This window comes from Bombus impatiens, unplaced genomic scaffold (assembly GCF_000188095.3).
Source record: "Bombus impatiens unplaced genomic scaffold, BIMP_2.2 scf_0232, whole genome shotgun sequence".
Taxonomy (NCBI): domain Eukaryota; kingdom Metazoa; phylum Arthropoda; class Insecta; order Hymenoptera; family Apidae; genus Bombus; species Bombus impatiens.
Genome location: NT_176651.1, coordinates 98,059 through 117,680, shown reverse-complemented (window position 1 = coordinate 117,680; position 19,622 = coordinate 98,059). Strand labels below are relative to the sequence as shown.

The 19,622-nt window shown below is 39.4% G+C and overlaps 1 protein-coding gene across 1 annotated transcript in view; it reads left to right on the top strand.

Moving 5' to 3' along the window:
- LOC100744926 (neurexin-3b-like) overlaps positions 1-19,622 on the top strand; it is a gene marked incomplete at its 3' end in the record, with an annotated part of 469,693 nt that overhangs the window by 352,938 nt on the left and 97,133 nt on the right. The window contains exons 9-10 of the mRNA XM_033320044.1: positions 9,444-9,602; positions 15,769-15,921. Coding sequence (XP_033175935.1) covers positions 9,444-9,602; positions 15,769-15,921 — 312 coding nt within the window. The remainder of the gene's footprint in view (positions 1-9,443; positions 9,603-15,768; positions 15,922-19,622) is intronic.

The following is a 19,622-nucleotide window of genomic DNA, read 5'->3' as shown; positions in this document are numbered from 1 at the left end:
GGAGGACCTCGACGACTTTTGCATCGCAATTTTCCAGCGGTTCGTTCCAGCGCGCGAATCGTCCCGCCATTGCTATTGATCGGTGAACTTTAATAAAATTATTCGAACGCCAACGTATCCCTGCAAAATCGCGCTTTAATAACCGCCATTATCGTTCCAGCCTCTCGTCCGCTTATGCTCCTTCGCGCGGTTGTTTAGATAAAACGAACAGTCGAACGAGTTCATCGAGAACTCCTTCCCCTTTATGGATATCAGCGTTATAACACGAGTTACGGTGTCGTAGCTTTTTCATTTCTTTAGTTTTTACGCGCTCCTGGCGCATTTTGTTTATAAGACTTGGCAGAGATATTGCGAAAGCGACGATACTTTTCGCGATTTTCCACGATAGGGAGACGGTAAGATCTGTTGGAACAGCAGGTTCGATGAGATTAACGCTAGAACTACCACACCAGCCAAATTGATTGGTTTTACAATTTTATTTTCAAATTCTTACTTCGTGTTGCAACGTAATGATTTTTGCAACAATAACTGGAAGAATAATATAATGAATTATATTTTGCTTTTAAGTATTCAAACTGAAAATAATTTGTACCAAGGCTACTTATACTAATAGCAGTGAAAATGACTGGTATTTGTCAAAGTGTACAGGAGTCCTGTACTCTGTTTATCGGACCCCAATTAACTAGTTTCCTCGTTTTCTACAACTTGCCACTCGTTTTTCAAATTTTTACCGCGTATCATTCGATACGACGATATCAGTTATCACGAAAATCTCGGATTGATCGCTAAATTGCTAGATACTAACGCTAAAAATGCCACAACAGTCAAATCGACTGCTTTTACAATTTTATTTTCAAATTCCTATTTCGTGTTGCAACGTAATGACTTTTGCAACGATAACTGGAAGAAAAATATAATGAATTATATTTTGTTTTTTATGTATTCAAACTGAAAATAATTTGTACCAAGGCTACTTATACCAATAGCAGTGAAAATGACTGGTACTTGTCAAAGTGTACAGGAGTCCTGCACTCTGTTTATCGGACCCCAAGTTTTGGCCAAAGCTGCAAGTTTTATTGGTAGAAAATTGTATTTCATATCTTTGATTTATATTCGTACGTAGGATAAAATTCCAGCGATTTATTTTCTCCTATTTATCTTGGAATTGACCACGTTCGAGTCTACTTGATAAATCCTCGAACTTGATTTTCTCGAAAACTAAGCCTCGGACGAAATAATTGTATTCTGTATGTTCTTCTTATCTTTTGATTAGTGATTAGTATTCCAAGTTACGTACATCCAATGAAACAACTTGGCGTGAAAATGGTCGGACAAATAATCATTGACCAGTTGCTTGTAATCGGATTTTCGAATGATACGAAAGATAATGAAGAAAGAGAGAAAAAAAGGAAAGAGGGCGTCGCTGTTCTTACGGTTGAAAACTACGCGTTAAAACGAAATGGACGAGATTGCAGGGAAAATTTTGTTCTCTTTCGAACGAAAGTCGGCTGCTCGCGAGAAATCGAGATTTTATACAAATTGCAGAGTATTTAAAATGGCACGACCGCCGTGTAAAATCATTCTGAACGGCCTCTGTCCCGTGTAATTTTGCCGATTTAACGACGCCCCTGCACTCCGCCGGCCATTTTCATTTCGACGATACATTCCGCGACAAACAGAAATAAAAAATGGTAACAATTTGCAGCAATTTGGTAGAACGACAAAGAGCCGCGGCAATTCCATTTCCCGTTCGACCATTTCATCCAATTTCTCGCTAACCACCGCGCCGGATGAGTTTCCATCGTCGATGATTAGCGAGAAGATCTCGATCGCTTGGAGACAAGCGACCAAAGGATTCTCAACGCCAAGTTTCTACGATTTCTGACATTACACTTGCGTATTATACTTTGGATAATCGACAGTGCAACTGTAGAAAAAAGAAAAATGGAACAAATGGACGAAAATGAAAGAAAGTAAGCGACGTAAATTTCTAAATAGGTTTACGAAACTTTTCTTATCTTGTCACGGAGAAAGTTGAAATCTTAGGAATTGCTCGAACATCGACCTCATTACACTAGCGTGCAATTACGAAAGGAACGGGCTCGTTGATTGCGCTTATCTCGCACTGAACTTCCACTTGGAAGATCGGTCGTCTGTACGGCTATAATATTGCCAAGTTTCGAGACAAGGGTTGCTTCCGTGCCGCGCGCTGATTGTGGCACGTGTAAGTTTTAATTGTGAGGCAGCTTGAAAGCTGTGCGACCCTGGAACAGTCGACTTGCGTGGTGTTGCTCGGCTGCCAACGAATTTCGATTGGCCTCTAAAATAAACTTCGATATTCTCTCACTGACGTTCGCGTGCTCCCGCCAGCTTTTCCAGCGGCGGCTTTCATAACAACTTTCCTGTGTAACTTTTCCACGATAATACGAAGCGGAATTGTCATTCATTTGGTTGGTCGTCGCGAACGAATACAGCGCTTGTAAGAGCGCGCCCGATTCGAATAACAACTTGTCGTTGAATGAGAATATTTTACAAAATAGGTTTCCCAACCATAGAAAATTCCACGGTCCTTCCGTACAATTTTTCAAACTGCGCGATCAATAAATAAATTGACAAGATTATCAATCTGTATGCAGATTTCCGTTTTGGTTTTTAATTAAACTCGAATTTATACGATTGAGACAGATAGTTTTGTCGATGCTTTGCCCGATTGTAATTTTATTCGATTAATTCGTCGAAGATTTTCCCATTCGTTACGCGTAATATAATTTTACCTTTAATACGTAAATAGTATAATTTAAATTTATCAAAGCGAAGATAAAATGATCTGCATCTGTAAATAGATCTTTCCAGTTTCGTGCTATTCGATTAGTTAAATATTCGATCGTTTCGTTAAGTCGTAGATAATTCTATTTGTTTATTAAGTGGCATGCGTAGATCGCAGCTTAATCGACGACTCGGTCTAACTAGTGTAGTATCGTGGAAATTAAGATATACATTTTTCCCGATTACTTACAATTTATTAATAGTGAATTAAATATACAAATATAAATTGGACAGAAAACGATGTTTGTTTAACTGAAACTAAATGCCATACTCGTATCTATATCAAATAACTTTGTTCACTGAAACTAAATGCGATATTCGTATCTATATCAAATAACTTTACAGTTATTTGGGCAACTCTCCTCACAACAACTCTCTCTCTCTCTCTCTCTCTAGCAACTCTGACAACTCGATCAATTTTCTCAACTCTACTCTCCGTCGTCTCTATCAACTCTGACTCTCGCAACACACTCACTTTTCAACTCGCATACTCTGACCTCTCTGTCGTCCATCCTTGAAACACGAAACCGTCCTCCTGCTCTAACGTTGTTTGTTGTTTTTCTCATATCTCTGTAAAAACTAGGTGACTAGTCACATAGGCGCTCTTAAATGTAAACGAACCACAGAAGGACGACGTACACGGTTTTTTCTAATTTCGACCGATCTCTAATTCAAATTACTTTACGATATTACACTAGGTTCGTGTGATTCGTAACATTCGATGAATTTTCAAGAGCTTGAAAAATGTCCGCAAGATAGCCAGTTCTTGAAACGAACATCTACAGCTACGGATTCTGCAAATTCAGTGGAACAACGAAACAACGTTGTTCGGCGTGTGCACAGGGTCCTTGCCGTTTCGCGGTAACTGTTTTCCACGCGCAGAGGAATTAAACAACGGGGTTAATCGCGTCGAAGGTTAGCGGCGAGTGTGGTGAGTAATATCGGCTTAGAGCCAGAGGAAAATCCTGGCTCGTGGCGAAACCAGCGTAAAACTTTTTAATTAAGCCAATCAATCCGGTCTGGATTTCGTACGGTAATTCTCAGAATCCAACGCGAACAGGAAACGAAATTCTGTGTGGTACACTCGCAGGATATTCTTAAGGCGAGCGTAGAATCGGCAAAGTCCAAGCAAAAGTTTCGAATTTTAAGCAATTTCGCGTATTCTTCGTACCGATTTGTTTCTTCTCGAGCTTCTATCGTGATAATTTGTTCCGCCGATGATGAATTAACTCGCAACTATCGTGCAGTAAATGGGAAAATGGCGAGGAAAACGTGGCGAGACCAATTTCTTCGATTTTTTCGTTCTTAGTGACTCGCTAGGTTCGCAGATACGTTTCTCGAAAATAGGCGACGAATTTATCAAATTTTGCAGACTATGAAACTATGAAGAGTCGTCGAAGAACGCGAGCCTAACGTCGAAACCGAATAAAAGGGGAATTTTTGTAAAAGAAAAATTCATTGTTGAATTTCAAAATCGTCTCTCGTTTATCTACTAAATTCGTATGGGTTAGGTTTCTATTTTATGAAATGATTATCGTTTTCTATAAACAGAAAGACAGTAACCTCATGACGTAGTGACAAAGCGACTAGAACGAAACGCTAGAAATTCCGAATCTTTTGGAACGAGCTATTAACTAAATTAGTTACGTTCGTTTTGATAAATGGATTCAAACTGACGGACAATTTATATTATTTTTTGTTCGTCTTTTCCTAAAGATTTAATATGTCACTGATGAATCACATGTATTTGCGTCTATTGTCCCTTTCGTGTTCGCTGACAGGCGCGGTAATTAATTTTTATAATTCAATGTCAGCGAAATAATTATTTTTCTGGGCCGATAGATTGATCAACGCAGGAAATCGAGGTACGTGTCTTCAATTTATATCAATTTACAGGTGAAACTGAACGAAAAATTCCCTCGTTTAATGTTTCTACCTCGCTAACCCCCTCCCAGGGGTGTGCTGTGTTTAGTGTTTTCTATGCGATAAAACACGTTCTTTAATTTCACGTTGTTCCATTCTGTTTCAACGCTTCGATATCTTCATCAACGTCGAGATCCAAATTCTAAATATTCCATTGCGTTATCGTTTAATTCGTCGCAAATCCACGAGACGCCATAGCCAAATGAAATTTAATCCTTTCAAACTTGCAGCTCGAAAACTGCCTACAGAATGCAAAATCTTCTCATAGAATCGATACTCAACCACTATCCTTCATCGCAATCAAGATAATTTTCCAAACTACCACATCAAGTGCAAAATGTGGCATGTAGAGTGGTTGCTCCGCCTTGTATCCCAATCGACGCAAATTTTCCAAAACTCCATAGAAAATCCAAAAGCTTCCAGACAACTCTGGCAAAGCCTCGCGTGAAAAGGGCATTTCACGACCACGTACCGAGTCCTCCAAAATGCCCCATACGAGATTACTGTCTTGTGGCTGCTTTTCATGCCAATTTGCAGAAGGAGAAAAAAGTCTGGATCGTCCAATCAAAGAAAAAGGTACAAGGTCTCGGAAAATCCGTCGCGTAAGATCGTTGGAGCTGTCGTTTCTCTCGACTATCGTCATGCTGAGCAAAGAAGAAGCCCGGGGCAACCGAGGGAAACTGTGACGGCCCCCATAAAGTTTAGCATTTAGACAAGAGGCTCTTCTCGCGGAGCGCAACGTCGAGTAGTCCATTACGAGCTGAAGGGAAGGCGTCGATAGTCGTTATCCGCCGGTTATCCCATTCCTTTTTCTTTTTCGCAGTCTCTTTCCGTTAAAAGCGAACAGCGTGAGAGCGAGATCTCCTCGACGCACTCCTGCCACACCGTAGCAGCACCTTCTAACGCCATCCACGGTGGTTTCTTCTTACGGGGTAGCTACGAGGTTCGTTGCTCGTAATTAGGCTGCTCTGGAGGATGCTCTTCCGTGGGCCAGCGCCCGAGCAGCGATCTCCTCATAATTCCCGGGTTCTTATCTTCTCTTGGCCGTTCCTTCGCGAGCAAACAAATCCACCGCAGATGGAGAGAGGCGGCGTGATAAAATTAAGGGGAAGAGAACAGTTCGTTAAGGGGCTGGCGGGAACGTTCAGCTTCCTCGAAAGGCGGCTGCCAAGTTCGAGTGCTGCATTACGATGTTTACCGTTGTTCGGTGCCTCGTCGGATATTGTACGGCGATCCTGACGGCCCTCCATCGAGAACTTCTCGGCCACTTGCTTCCTGTCTGCTCCTCGCGCGCCAGCTCCAGCAGATCGTCGACGCGTGTCGGATTTCTCGTGTCCGATGAGCTCGCGGTACGCGTCGTTGCGATCGACGATCCAGTTGTTGTTGATTCGCGGTTTTGTTACTTCTGTTTATTTGCTACTTTAATTTTGCCTACTTTAACGTTGCATCGTTGGATACTTTACTATCCACTACTAGTTAAATTACATTAATCCAAATTAAAAAATCCATTACTAGTTAAATTAATTAGCAAGTAATTTAATTTAATGATAGCAAAGTAGAGTAATAAATAAATTATTAGCGAACCGTAGTAGTGGCAATTTTTAACGTTGCAATTTGCTTTGTTGGAATCGATACGCAAAGTTTACCGAAATAATCGATACATTTTTTGAAAAACCCGCCATTGGCGGAATGTTTGCTTTCTGAATTTCATTTCTATCACTTTTCGTTAGAATATTTTTACAACCGTTTGCAGCTCTACGATTATATAACATTCTTTTTTTTATTTCTACTCATAGAACAAACTGGTGAAATTTGATCGTTGGAAACGCGCGCGCTTTGTATTATTTCGCGCTGGAAACCGCGACAGATCGAAGTATATTTCGCGATAACGTTCAACTTTTCCAAATTTGTTGTATTATGTTTTCACACTTGTCCTGGACGATGTTATCCAAGTCACTCGCGTGTCTGAACATTCTTCAGTCCATGAAATTTATCTTTGTTTTAATTATTCCAAAAAATGCAATAAAAAGTGGGTCACCGGTGAAAATTTAATAAAAGCTGGCACTTGCCTTCTCGTTTTCTTTTTCTATCCCTTTTCCGACATTCACCGACTCAACGAAATATTTATATTCAGCCTTTGTAATAATATACCGGTGTGATTGATGGACTTTGCAGGACTATGATAAAGGAAACAACTGGAATTGCGCGAAATCGTAGAACTCGTGCAGCAAGTAAATTGTTAGCTGTTTGAGCAGCAACTTCTGTTGTACGAGGCAATGAGTTTTGGCGCAGTCGTAAGAGTTGATTTATGGAACGATGTATAGCGTTGCGGTCTGACGAACTTACATGCAAATTCTGGGTCACCGTGTATTGGGAACAAGCATTCATATTTCTTGTAGCAAGCATCTCAAAAAATATGAACGTTGTATGCGAAGCAGTAGTAGATCGTTTCGTGACAAACGACCATAATCAGTCGTAGTAACGAAAGAGTCGAAATCGCGTCCTATTGCTATTGATATTTCGCCTAACATCGCGGAAAACTGCCGGACATACGACTGATAATTGTACCATCAGCATGTTTTATGACCTCTGATAAAGTTCTAGCTATGATGCGTGTGAAATAGCCGAGCATTTTTCCAATAAAACTCCAGTCTGCAGCCTGAAGCATTCGCGAAATTAATGCAATTCACGTAATCGTAAATAAGGCACGTTTACATGTACAATATTTCATACACACGCATCTATGCTACTAACCAGTTGGCTGTTCCTGACGAGTATACTCGTCACGAAGAAGTGGCAAAGAAGGAATAAAACAGTCATTTCATTGCGACTTAATTCAGTGTTACAACAGCCACACATACTCTGTGTTTGCGTAATTAACACATTACAGTGTACATTGTAGATCAGCGTTCTGGCAATAGTGTTGCATCTGATGACCATAAATCTCGTCCTATGTGGTTCATTTTCGTAATACATTTTTCTCAACTGACTCTCAAATATTGGTTGAGCGTTGCAGATTACCAAGAACGTGAAACGTTTATGCTTATCTAATTTTCTATGGAATAAATAAACTGTCTTTTCTTTTCTATCTTCTGGCGTTTAGTGTGTTTCAGGCATTCGTTAACGTGCAGTGCGCGGAATAATATCTGGTCGAAGTTGATGTGAAAATTGCTAGTTTCTTTGTTCCTCGACTGAGGATAGTTAATGAGCAAGGAGAAAGATATTAACCGCAACACGAAATAGCAACCGCTCGTTTTTCTTTTCAATCTATTTATCCGCGTCGTGAGGGTAAGATTGACCCTCCTTAATGGCAAATTATATTCTCGTTAGACTGGGTTTACGGTTGTCGTCGACGGTTTTGCCTTAATAATTCATTATACGCTACATAGATGTTGCAGATTAAATTACGTATAAAGTAAGCAACATCTATCACGTTCTATCATTTAACATCCTAATTCGATAAAACGTTGCAGACTAAAATCTGCAACGTGCAGCGTTCTTGGATTATTGTGTGCAGCATGTTTTTACATTAGTGTACGTAGTATGTGACAGCTTAGATATTATTCAAAATGCCGCAAATAAATTATCTTTACGCCATGGATTGTAATATAAGTGGGAGAACGATGGTAGCAACGATTTCCTTAGCCGATATTCTTTTCTTTTCGTTTCTCCTTCTGAGGGTTCATTTCTGACAGTTCAATTAGAAATATACACGCGAATTCCTCGAACATAAATTGAACGAAGAAATAATTGTTACGAGAGAGAGGATTGTTACAGCTTCTAATTTATTGCCTATAATCAGTTCGCGTGCAAATAAAATTATCTGTAATGGACTATAGTAATACGGATAAAATTACAGAGCTTCTATTTTATAATTTTCATCTCCGACGACGAAAAAAGAAGCACAGAAGGGGCACAAAAAATTCCTAATCGAGTAGACGACTGTCTCATGAATATTTTAATATCTTAAATATTCAAATATTATGACCGAAATTTTTTTTAGAGTTTCAGGAAGAGTAAAGGAACACGTGTATATTTATTCCAAGAAACGAACATAAAGAGAAATCTGATAATACGAGATTGCACGGTAACGTAGCGAAACTGTTGCTCTGTAAAACACAGGAAATACGTTCTTTCTCTGTACTCTTCCACTAATATTGTTAATCCTCCACGTGAAAGTTGACGTCCGAGACTAACCAATCGTCGCGGTATTAACAAAAATATTCTCTCTACAAATTACACTCCCAAATCTTGTACGATTAATCGTACAAAAAATAGAAAAAGGAAACAAATCTTATGCCCAACAAAAAAAAAAAAAAAAATACATAAAAGAAGCAGGAAAAAATTGCCAACTGAAAAGAGCATAGACAACGCGAGTACACGGCAATTGTCCCGTGGAGAGCAAACGTTACGAGGTCGACGAAATTTCAGTCGAAATTTCACTCGTGTCCAGGCGAATTCTTTTGAATCGAAAGCCGACATCGACCGATGAGATTTAATCTATCGCGCGAAACCGCGTTCGCGACAGGCCGAGTTGGCTGCGCTTTAATCCAAAATAGGGACCTATCGAGTGAATGAGAGAAAGAGAGAGAGAGAGAGAGAGAGAGAGAGAGAGAGAGAGGTTTTTAAGCCAGCGACGCCGCCGTAACTTTCGAGAAAGCCCTGACGAACTTTGGCCCCATTGCTTGTTGCAGCTGTCCGCCATCGTCGATGGGATTTACGCGGAACACGGCCACACTGCGGGCTCGTTCACACATTTGGCGAGCGATCGACTGTTGGTGGGCGGTGGTGCCGACGCGAGATCCCTGCAGGGCGCCAAGGGGATCAACAACTTCGTCGGATGCCTGAGGAAGGTAAGCGAGATCCGTTCGTTCGTGGGTTCCGCGTGATCCACTTTAACCTGCCGCGATTTATTTAGCAAACGTAACTGTCCGGCCGTGAGTCGCGGAACAAGGTACGCTACTATCGAAAAGTACAGCGGCAGTTTCTTGCGGAAGAGAAATAAGTCTAATTCAACGTTATTCGACTCGTAGGCTTCGGGTTCAGCAAGCCTCTCTATAGAAGTTTCAGGTTAATTAGCGATTTTATGTAGTTAACGATTTCTGCGACGATCAAAGAGTACTTGGAAGAGCAGCTAAATTGAAGAATTCAAATCGAGTCCACTAAAACTATTATTATCGCGTGGCTCTTAACACGATTACACACGTAGAATCGAATGTATGTGAAGAATTAATATGCAGAGAAATATAATAAAAATTCTCCATTTGGTGGACTGGAACTTGAAGAGGTTTTCGGAAACGACGATTAAGATAATCGTTGTTTGACTTTATATAATCGAAATGAATCGCGTCTCAGGAATGCTCGAAAGCTCTGACTACGGACGATGCAAGAAGCAGCGCTTACCGAAACACGGCTGTTGGTTGGAAATTCTCGTTCGTGTGAATTCAGAAAAAGGGTGAAATATTAAAACGCGCGTGCGTTTGTCAAGGAAATTTATACGATAGCTAGCTCGTCCCTGTCTTTTCCTTTCTCCAGTGGAGAAGTGAAGTAAAGAATGGGCTCGATACACGACGGTACAAAGAAAGTCACGCGAGTGGATTCTTTTTCTTTTTTTCTTTTTCCGAACGATGCCGAAAGTTTCATTTAACGCGGCAGCCACTGGATTTTCGACTGGTGTCCCATCTCTCCGGGGAAATATCCTGGTTCTGTCGTTTCCCCGTTGGATAGCATTATTTGCTTAATGACGCACGGATGATGCAAAGAGATGATCGATACTTGGCCACGAATAGCCGGAGCATTCGAATTTAATTTTATGTTCCTAAGAAATTGCCGGTTATAAATGTTCATAAAAATGATGTTATCGGCGAGAGCTGACAGGCAACCAACATTCGTCCGTATCTCCAGGACGAAATGAGATACAGCTGCGCGTGAACGCTCGCAGCTCTGTAGAGCTACAGTGAACGTGAGAAGCATTCGTAGGATAATTAATTTCAACGAACGTATCGTACAACGTCGTTGATTTAGAAGATTCTTACAGATACAAAATATGTATCCTTGCAAGTCTGCAGTAAAATTTTCATAAAAAAAGAGGAGTGGAATATCTATATCCTTTGTGAGAATATTAACAAATATCTAAGAAATGGTAGAAATATATACTTAATTAGTATTGTTTAAAACTAGAAGCAGATGAAGCTGATAAGGCTTATCTAATATACAGGGGAGAAAATTAATAAGTTTAATTATTTGTATACTTACAGATACAAAATATGTATCCTTGTAAGTCTGCAGTATAATTTTCATAAAAAAAGAGGAATGGAATATCTACATCCTTTGTGAGAATATTAACAAATATCTAAGAAATGGTAGAAATATATACTTAATTAGTATTGTTTAAAACTAGAAGCAGATGAAGCTGATAAGGCTTATCTAATATACAGGGCAGAAAATTAATAAGTTTAATTATTTGTATACTTACAGATACAAAATATGTATCCTTGCAAGTCTGCAGTATAATTTTCATAAAAAAAGAGGAGTGGAATATCTACATCCTTTGTGAGAGTATTAATAAATATCTAAGAAATAGTAGAAATATATACTTAATTAGTATTGTTTAAAACTAGAAGCAGATGAAGCTGATAAGGCTTATCTAATACACAGGAGAAAATTACTAAATTTAATTATTTGTATACTTTACTTTTATTTGTATACTTCCTTTCGATTTTATTATGGCTCGTATGCAGTTGCATTGAATTTACCAAATTCTGAAACTACTTGAATTACTCTCCCATTTTTCCTAAGCTCTCTTTAAATCGTTTCTTGATTTGATTTTTTTCGTTTTCGTATAATGTTCGTTTAAGCTAGAAAAATTTAGCAAATGTCCAGCTGGACAAATTGTAAAGTACGAATTAAATAATAAAAGAAAAATAATAAATAAACGCTTAAAAACACCTCCAAAATATATGAGGACCGCGTGAAGCTTACGATACCGAGTCAGCATATCTCATCAAGAAACGTTGTATTTCGTAGCTAATGAATCATGAATTTTCTCTTCAGATAGAAAGTTGGCTACTTTTTAACAAATAGCCTCGTGGTGATATATTACGCACATACGCAGTAAGTGCGAGGCATGTACAGTATGTTTTGCATATGTTGGTATACATAAGTATGCAGAACATATGGACTATGGGAAAAATGCAAAGTAGAAAACGAATTTATATAATCTTCTAATCGCACAACGTATTTCTATCCAGATTTCGTTTCTCTATTTGCATTTTGCAAAAATATGCATCGACATTAGCATGCAAGATCAGATATTAGCAATTTGGAGCGGAATTTTCATCGCGAATATTTATGCATATTTATATTATATTTTAGACACACAGACGGAGAATGGAAATATCGATGAAAGAACATTCTATTTTCTACGTGCATGTTCATCATTTTGCAAAGTATACTCGGTACAAATATACGCAGAAACACGATCTACTCGCCGTAAGTTCCTTCATACAGTGCTGCGAATAATTAGGAACGCACACATTTTCTGCGCTGTTTCTTCGATTTATCGTATTGCATTGACAACCAAGTGATTGCGGATTTGTCAATATCATCTAATGATAAAATCCGCGATCAATTAGTTGCCAAACCACTGACAGTGTTTCGCTGTTCACGCAGCGAAGAGACCAATTTCAATAGGAAATTTAATCTTCGACAGACTTGGAAAAACATTTGACAATTTGACACTGTAAACGATCTTTGCTTTAATTCTACGAAAAATCGAACAATGAGATTGCCTTTACGATTTACAATTACTCGGGCCACTGTATAACACGTAAACGAAACTGCGTCTACTTTAATGTTCGAGGCGCGCAGTCTAAATACGACAGAAACGTTCGTCATTCGCTGAATAACATTCCCTCGGATCGTCTTTCCAGCCAGGAAATTTCACTTGCGCGAATTCGAATTCATGGCCGGCTAGAATATTCTGTAGTGGAATTTAAACACGAGCCCAGCAGCTCAGAAATAATACCGTGTGTCGCGGTTTCGATGGTTTCGTGCCACTTGCCGGAGACAACTCGCATAGCCAAGCCGATTCACTCGCTCGCCTATACCGCCGTCCGTTAATGCTGGCCAAAGTTGGCGTATTCAGTCACAGGTCTGTCAGAAATCTTAATGAGGTCTTAGCACTTTGATCGTCGCGTTTCAACCATAAAGGATCGTTACATAGACGTTCGCCTGGCCGAAATCGCCGATTCGCTTTGAACTTTGTAAGATAATGTTGGACGTACAATAGACGTGTTCGCTAGAAGCTTCTGGCACATCTAAGTGAAGTTTATAGCTCGATTTTCGATGCCTAAAACTCGTATACACATGCTCATTCTATAGTGAGCAGATTTTTCTATCCGATTTTCTACGTTTCCCTAGCCACGTGAAAGTTTGGCACGAAATGACATGAAGTTTAATATATTAGGTTACCCGAAATGTTTCTTTCGTTCGACGCACAATGTTTTTTGTTTTATATTAGTTTATTTATAATAGAAATAGAACGAACTTAATTCGATAAAATAATAGAAAACAGAAATTCTTACTTATCAGCTTATCAAACGAAAGAAACTTTTCGGACAACCTAATATACTTGCACTTAATCGGATAGTGTATGAATATGGTAGATAAGAACACACGATTCGTTAAATGTTCTTTCGACAGCGTTAACAGTTTTTTAATTACAGTCAGATCATTGCGCGAGCCATTAGAAATCAAAACAGTGTTCTACTGCGAGGACACAAGAATTGTACACTTATTTACACCTAGCTGTTTACGTGCATCTTTCTTATTGAGATACGTATAATTTTCTGTGCTGCACTGGGTTAAATGCGTTAGTAGAGATACTTGTATGTGGGTGTCAGTGTGTGGAGGAATGTGTGTGCGCGGCATCTCGAAGACAAAGGAATGTAAAGTGTTCAGTTGGTATGGAAGAAAATGTTGAGACGCGTGCGAGTGCGTATCGATGAATATCTTAGCAATCGTTCATAAAATAAATATATAACTATTCTAATATTAATTCCAAGTGTAAATTTAGTGTTCCTGTAACATTATTTCCGCTATCAAGATCCACAATTGTCAATATTTTTACAAACTGTATCGAATATAAATAAATATATCCACAGTCTAGTCGCCATAGAATTCGTGCATTTTCTTGGAAATACGTCCAAGATGTAACGAAACTTCGCCTGCTTGAACGATCCACGCGCAGGCTAAATACAATAGAGACGTATCATTTGGCGAATAACTGCCTTTAGGTTCCAGTTTCCAGCGCTGCAATCGTATTGTGTACATCGTGTTACGTTACACGGTGCACTGATAGCGAGCATTAACATTCGCCTAACTTTTTAACATGTAACCAGTGTTCATCCTCGGGGAAGAAATTATTACAAAAATAAATAAATATCGGCGTTGTGAAAATTTCCGTATCTGAAAAAGAACGTCGATATCGTCATATTTTCACAGATACGATAACATAAGAAACATATGCGCGTAATTGTCAAAATTTTGTAATTTTGTTTCACACAAACGCCACTCTCCGCAAATTCCCTCATCGTTTCGATGAAATTAACGAAAATTGCCAACACATTGAACGTCGTTACTTGCAACCAATTACATCGATCGATTATCCCCCTCAGCATTTTTTTCTTTTTTCATTAGTGCCCGATAAGCGGTGGATCGATTAATTAGCTTGATTGCATTGTTTATGCAAGGGATGAAAAAGCTGGCGCGTAAATCTGACAGAAAAACGAGCGAATTTTAACTATCCGCCGCGGTTTCAACCTTCCTGATAAATAACATTTCGCCTCTCCAGCGGATACTAAATCGCAATTCTCCGCGTTCGATAAAAGACATAAATCATGGCTAATACGTAATTACTATGTTAATGCGTACGTTAATAATCTCGTAACTGGATTTATCTTTCAATTCAGCCTGTTCACCTGTCCAGCGATTCGCAACAAAAATACGCGATATCCGATCCCATTCTCTTCGTCCACTTATTGTTACGTAAATTCTCATTGCTATCTTTATCGCTTTTACGGTTGTTTCTATTTCATTCGATTTCTAAGCAACGTTTAATGACGAGGCAAACGTCGAAATATTTTTACGAGCCGCGATACGATTTCATTTTATCGCTTGCTTCTTCCTTTCTTGTTCTCGCTTCGTATTCTTTGGGGTTATCGGTGGCGGATGAAATATCGCGAAAGGAATATCTCTAGCCGTGTTGAAATAATCCTAAATTCTCCTCGTATATCGTATATTCCTAAATAATCGTAGATTCTCCTGAACAGATATTATTACACAAATACAAGATAAACGCAGGATGCTTCAACTTCGTATTTTAAGGATAAAGACTGTGAGAAGGACGCTCACGTAGTCGCATAATCAAATACAAAAGTAGTAGAATTTTCAAACTGTTCTCCCACAAAGTACCAGCTTGTCGTGTTATATATTTTACTCTTATTGTATATTATATTTTACTCTTGGTTAATAAATTGAAATATTGCCGATTATTTGACAACATAAAATTGCTTGCAACAAATTGCTGTGGACTTTTATGCAAATTCGCATTTCCGAAAATATAATGAGAAACGTAGGACCTCGGTGCGAAATTGTTCCACTATAGAAATTACGTTACACTTGAAAAATCTTTTGCAACCGGAAAATCAAACGTTGGAGTGTTTCGCAAGAAAGAAAATTACCGACCACCTAATTATCATACAGGTAACCGTACACTAACGAACGGCGCGTACGATGCGGCGAAATGAATTTCGCTCGAACCTCCGTATCAACCTCCTCTCGAAACGCACGCACACGCTTTTTCCGGGTCGATAATGCCCGAATACCGGCGTTTCCCAAATTCGCGCTTTGTTCCCCGAAGGCTTTGCATTGCGATATTAAAATCCGGTTACAGCGCATCCGGCGCGATCGAGATAGCCCGGCCGATGTAATGAAAATGTTTTTCCACCCTTTTTGCAGGTCGAATTCGTGGCGGAGGGGGTGAAAATGGAGCTGATCGACGCGGCCAGGAGCGGAGCCGCGGGCGCGGCCGCCTGGGGCAAAATGGATTTCCATTGTCGGGAGCCCAGAGCCTCGGACCCAATCACCTTCACCACCAGGGACTCTCATCTCGTGAGTATTTCCCGCCGTATTATTTCGTCATGAAAAATAAGAAATATCCCTCGTGCAACGTCGACAAATCCCAATGCCAAGTACGAATGGAGGGGCGGCAGCATCGAGAAAATTACTTTGCTCGTTTCTCTCTGATGGTGTTAACGAACGAATCGCGCGTGTAGTCCCTGGTGTATCTACTTTTTAACTCTTTGAGCCATTCGTTGGATTAATCTTCGTTCCACTATTTCTTTCGATAGACTCTCGCGATTCTCGTTAATTTCTTCCTTTTAATTAATGTTATTTTGTTCTTCGCTGTTTTTCATTTTTTCTTAGTTGTTGTACATTTGAGGGTCCGACCGAAAAATAATTGTTCGACTAATTTTTAATTATTTTCAAACTCCACTTGCTCGCAAACGAAGAAAACGTTATCCTATGTTCTTTTATTTTTCCATAAACAATCACGTTATTCCTATTTTACGTGTTATTTGCATATTACGGACTTTGTACATATATTGTTTCTTTTTTCTTCTTTTAAGGGGAAATGTTATTGCACATGAAGGTTTCGATTTTGTCCAGCGACGAGTCTTGCGTTTAATTTCTTCATTTTCTTCAATATTCTATCGCTTTGTGTTCCAGACACTCGTCGAATTAATTTTTTAAATTGCTCGTTTTAGTAAAATTAAAGTATTTCATAGTCTTTTTCTTCCTCTCTTTCGTCCATTTCATTTTACAGTTCTCGTTTCTCGTATTACCGTTATTAATATGCTATTTTAAAGAGATTGTCGATTGGAAATGGATTTCCAGAGGTCGGATATCGTGTCGGGCGACGAACATCGAACAGTTTACAATAGTTTTATGGTCGCGATGGAGTGTCGATTACGTAAATATTATTTGACCGGTGGCTGAAAAAAGCGTGCGAGCTAAACGCAGTGGTATATTCGTGACAACGTAGTATGTAAATTTCGTTCCAAGTTGTTTATATTTGGAAACTAGCGTGAACCATACGTGGACAGCATTGCTTTCCTTTATGCAACGAATGTTACGTTCGATCAGCTCGAATCGATGTTGTTTCACTCGAGTTCCTGTCACGCTGTCAATTTAAAATTGCCATTCTAGCTGTCTTTATATATCATTCGCTTCTGTAAAAAGCGATACGATCCAGCAACCGATAGTCTGTCGACGATAATGTTCAGAAAATTTTGTCTATTGGCAATTTTTCAACCTACGACACATTCGTTGCGATGTAATTTCTCAGCGAGAACAGTCGACTACGATTGATACAAATTAAAAATCAATTTACGCCTGCGATATGAAAACGCGATGTACATTTCGATCGATCTGTTCGCTTCTACGATTTATGAGAAACGTTGTCCGTTTAATCGCATGAACGAAACGTGTGTTCGAAATTTGTGGGATTTCGTATACACGTGGTGACTTGGCAACTAAGTAATTGCGGATTCTGTCATTAGATAGCAATAACAAGATCCGCAATTTCTTAGTTGCCAACCGCTTGCGTTGATTTAAGGTACAGTTGACAAAGCGGACAAAGTTGATGAATTTTTCGATAAACGCGCGGTAGAAAGATTTTTCATTTTTATTTGGCTGTATTTTACAATCAATTCTCATTGAGAATTTGAAGTAAATGGAAGAAAGATGACGTAGACAATTTGTTCGTAGCTTGGCTAGAAACCCGTTCTTACGATTCTATGTGATTAAAATAAATTGCAATGCCTTTAGTCCGAGGGAAACGACGCGATCGGATATTCTACAAATTTCCCTCTTTCGATAATTCATCGGCCTTCTACGTCCGTTCGTTGAATATCTGGAACGTTTGGTCTAGCAAATCTGCCATACAGGAAAGCAATTACAAGAAACGATTTATCCCTCTATTATTTCCGATAATCGACATTCTACCGCACCCATAAAGTCTCATCTACGATTCCCTTTCGTCCATGATATCGCGTCAAACACAAAAGGTCGCCAAGCGTCGCGGGCATCGTTGACAAATTCTAGAAATAAATTCCGGACGACCAAACTTACGTCGTATTGTTATTCCATGCGAAATTGTCACCGAAATTACTCGATGTAGGCGCATAAATTATCGCGAGAAAGGAAATGAATTCTTGGAGCACGTGGTCGCTAAGATTCCAGGGAAGAAAGAAAATGAAAAGCAGATCGTCAAACAGAAGAAGAGGTAGAATGATTTTGTAAACGCGTTGTCGGTATTGTTACAGGCAAATTTAAAAACACGTATAGTCCAGGAACGAAGTGTTTTCGTAATGGCTGACCTTACCGAATGACGCGTTAGCAGCGTGGAAATTTAAACAGAGCGGCGTTTGAATCACGCGGTGCGGTTCGCCTGGCAAAGAGCAGAAAGCAGTTGAAACGCCATTTTCCCTTTAGTGTCTATAGCAGCGGTTCATGACTCTCCATACAATGATTGTCAAGCGCGTTTCATAGCATTCCGAACATTCTCTGCGCGTGGCCTCAGTGCTTCTCAAACTTTTCATTCCAATTACTCGATTATGACTCGCCCGACTATCAAATTCGAATTATCGATTCTGGATATTAATTTCACGTATGTGCTGTTCCTCATAATTCGGACAAACTATGGAAATATGGAGATTAGCGTGACAGGGTAGCGATCCTACGCGGAGAAATGAGTCGAGAAAGAGGAATAACATTTTGTCGTTGAAGGGTTCGATTTAGAGAAAACTGAGCTTGAAAATTCGACAACGTGTACCAATCCTTGTTAAGAATCCTTTGATCGATGTAACAACATAATTGCTGCATATACAGTAGTACTGTACTCCTGCAACTAAATCATTATGCTCATCTTGCAGCGAATTACGCGAATTTTTGAAACCTTCCTAGGCCAAGACAATGTCTGCTTTTAGTTCCTCAACGCTGTTGTTAGTACGCTCGGAATTTGATGGCACAAACACGAGCAGAAAGAAAAGTTTCTTACCTCGAAACTTGCAGATAATATACGTCATTTTTCAGAAATATCTCATATTCCAAGGAAGAAATGTTATCCATTTTTCTCGGTTTAGTTTTTCATGTAAAATCACCACCCCGCCGCTCGTAGCGCGATTTTTGGAACAACCTGTACAAGATGCTCGTGTTTCGTTTACTATTATTACCAGCTTAAGTATACGTTTACGTTAAATTTCAAGAGCAACGAAAGCGTAGAAGGTGTAGCTGTAGTTGGAATAATATGCAAAATAAGTAGAATGTTCAAAATACTTGCTACCGTATTTGCTACATGAAATCTCTGCTTAGCCTTCATCTGCTTAATTACATTCATAAACATACAAATTTGCATAATTGCTCTCGGTTCACTCTTTTATTTCCTTCTCTTAGGTTCATCCGCACAGAGTCCAGCACTTCAAACGCTTTCTCAGAAAAACAAATTTCTCTTCAAGTTCTACCCGTTTATTTAACAGCAATTACACTCGCAAAAATACAGATTTGCGTGGCATTGGCGGTCCAATTCCTAAGATCAGAGATCGTTTAAATCCTCGGACTCTTCTTGATATCTTCAAATTCTGTTTAACAAGATCTTTGGCCAAGTTGATAGAATTCCAATGAAACAGTTTGAGAGACCCTGAGGCCCAGAGAAACTCGAGTCACGCGTATACTAGACGCTTTCAGAAACCATGAAACGTCGTCGTTACCATTGCAAATTCTCTTTGCTGCCATTTATGGCTAGGCGAAGG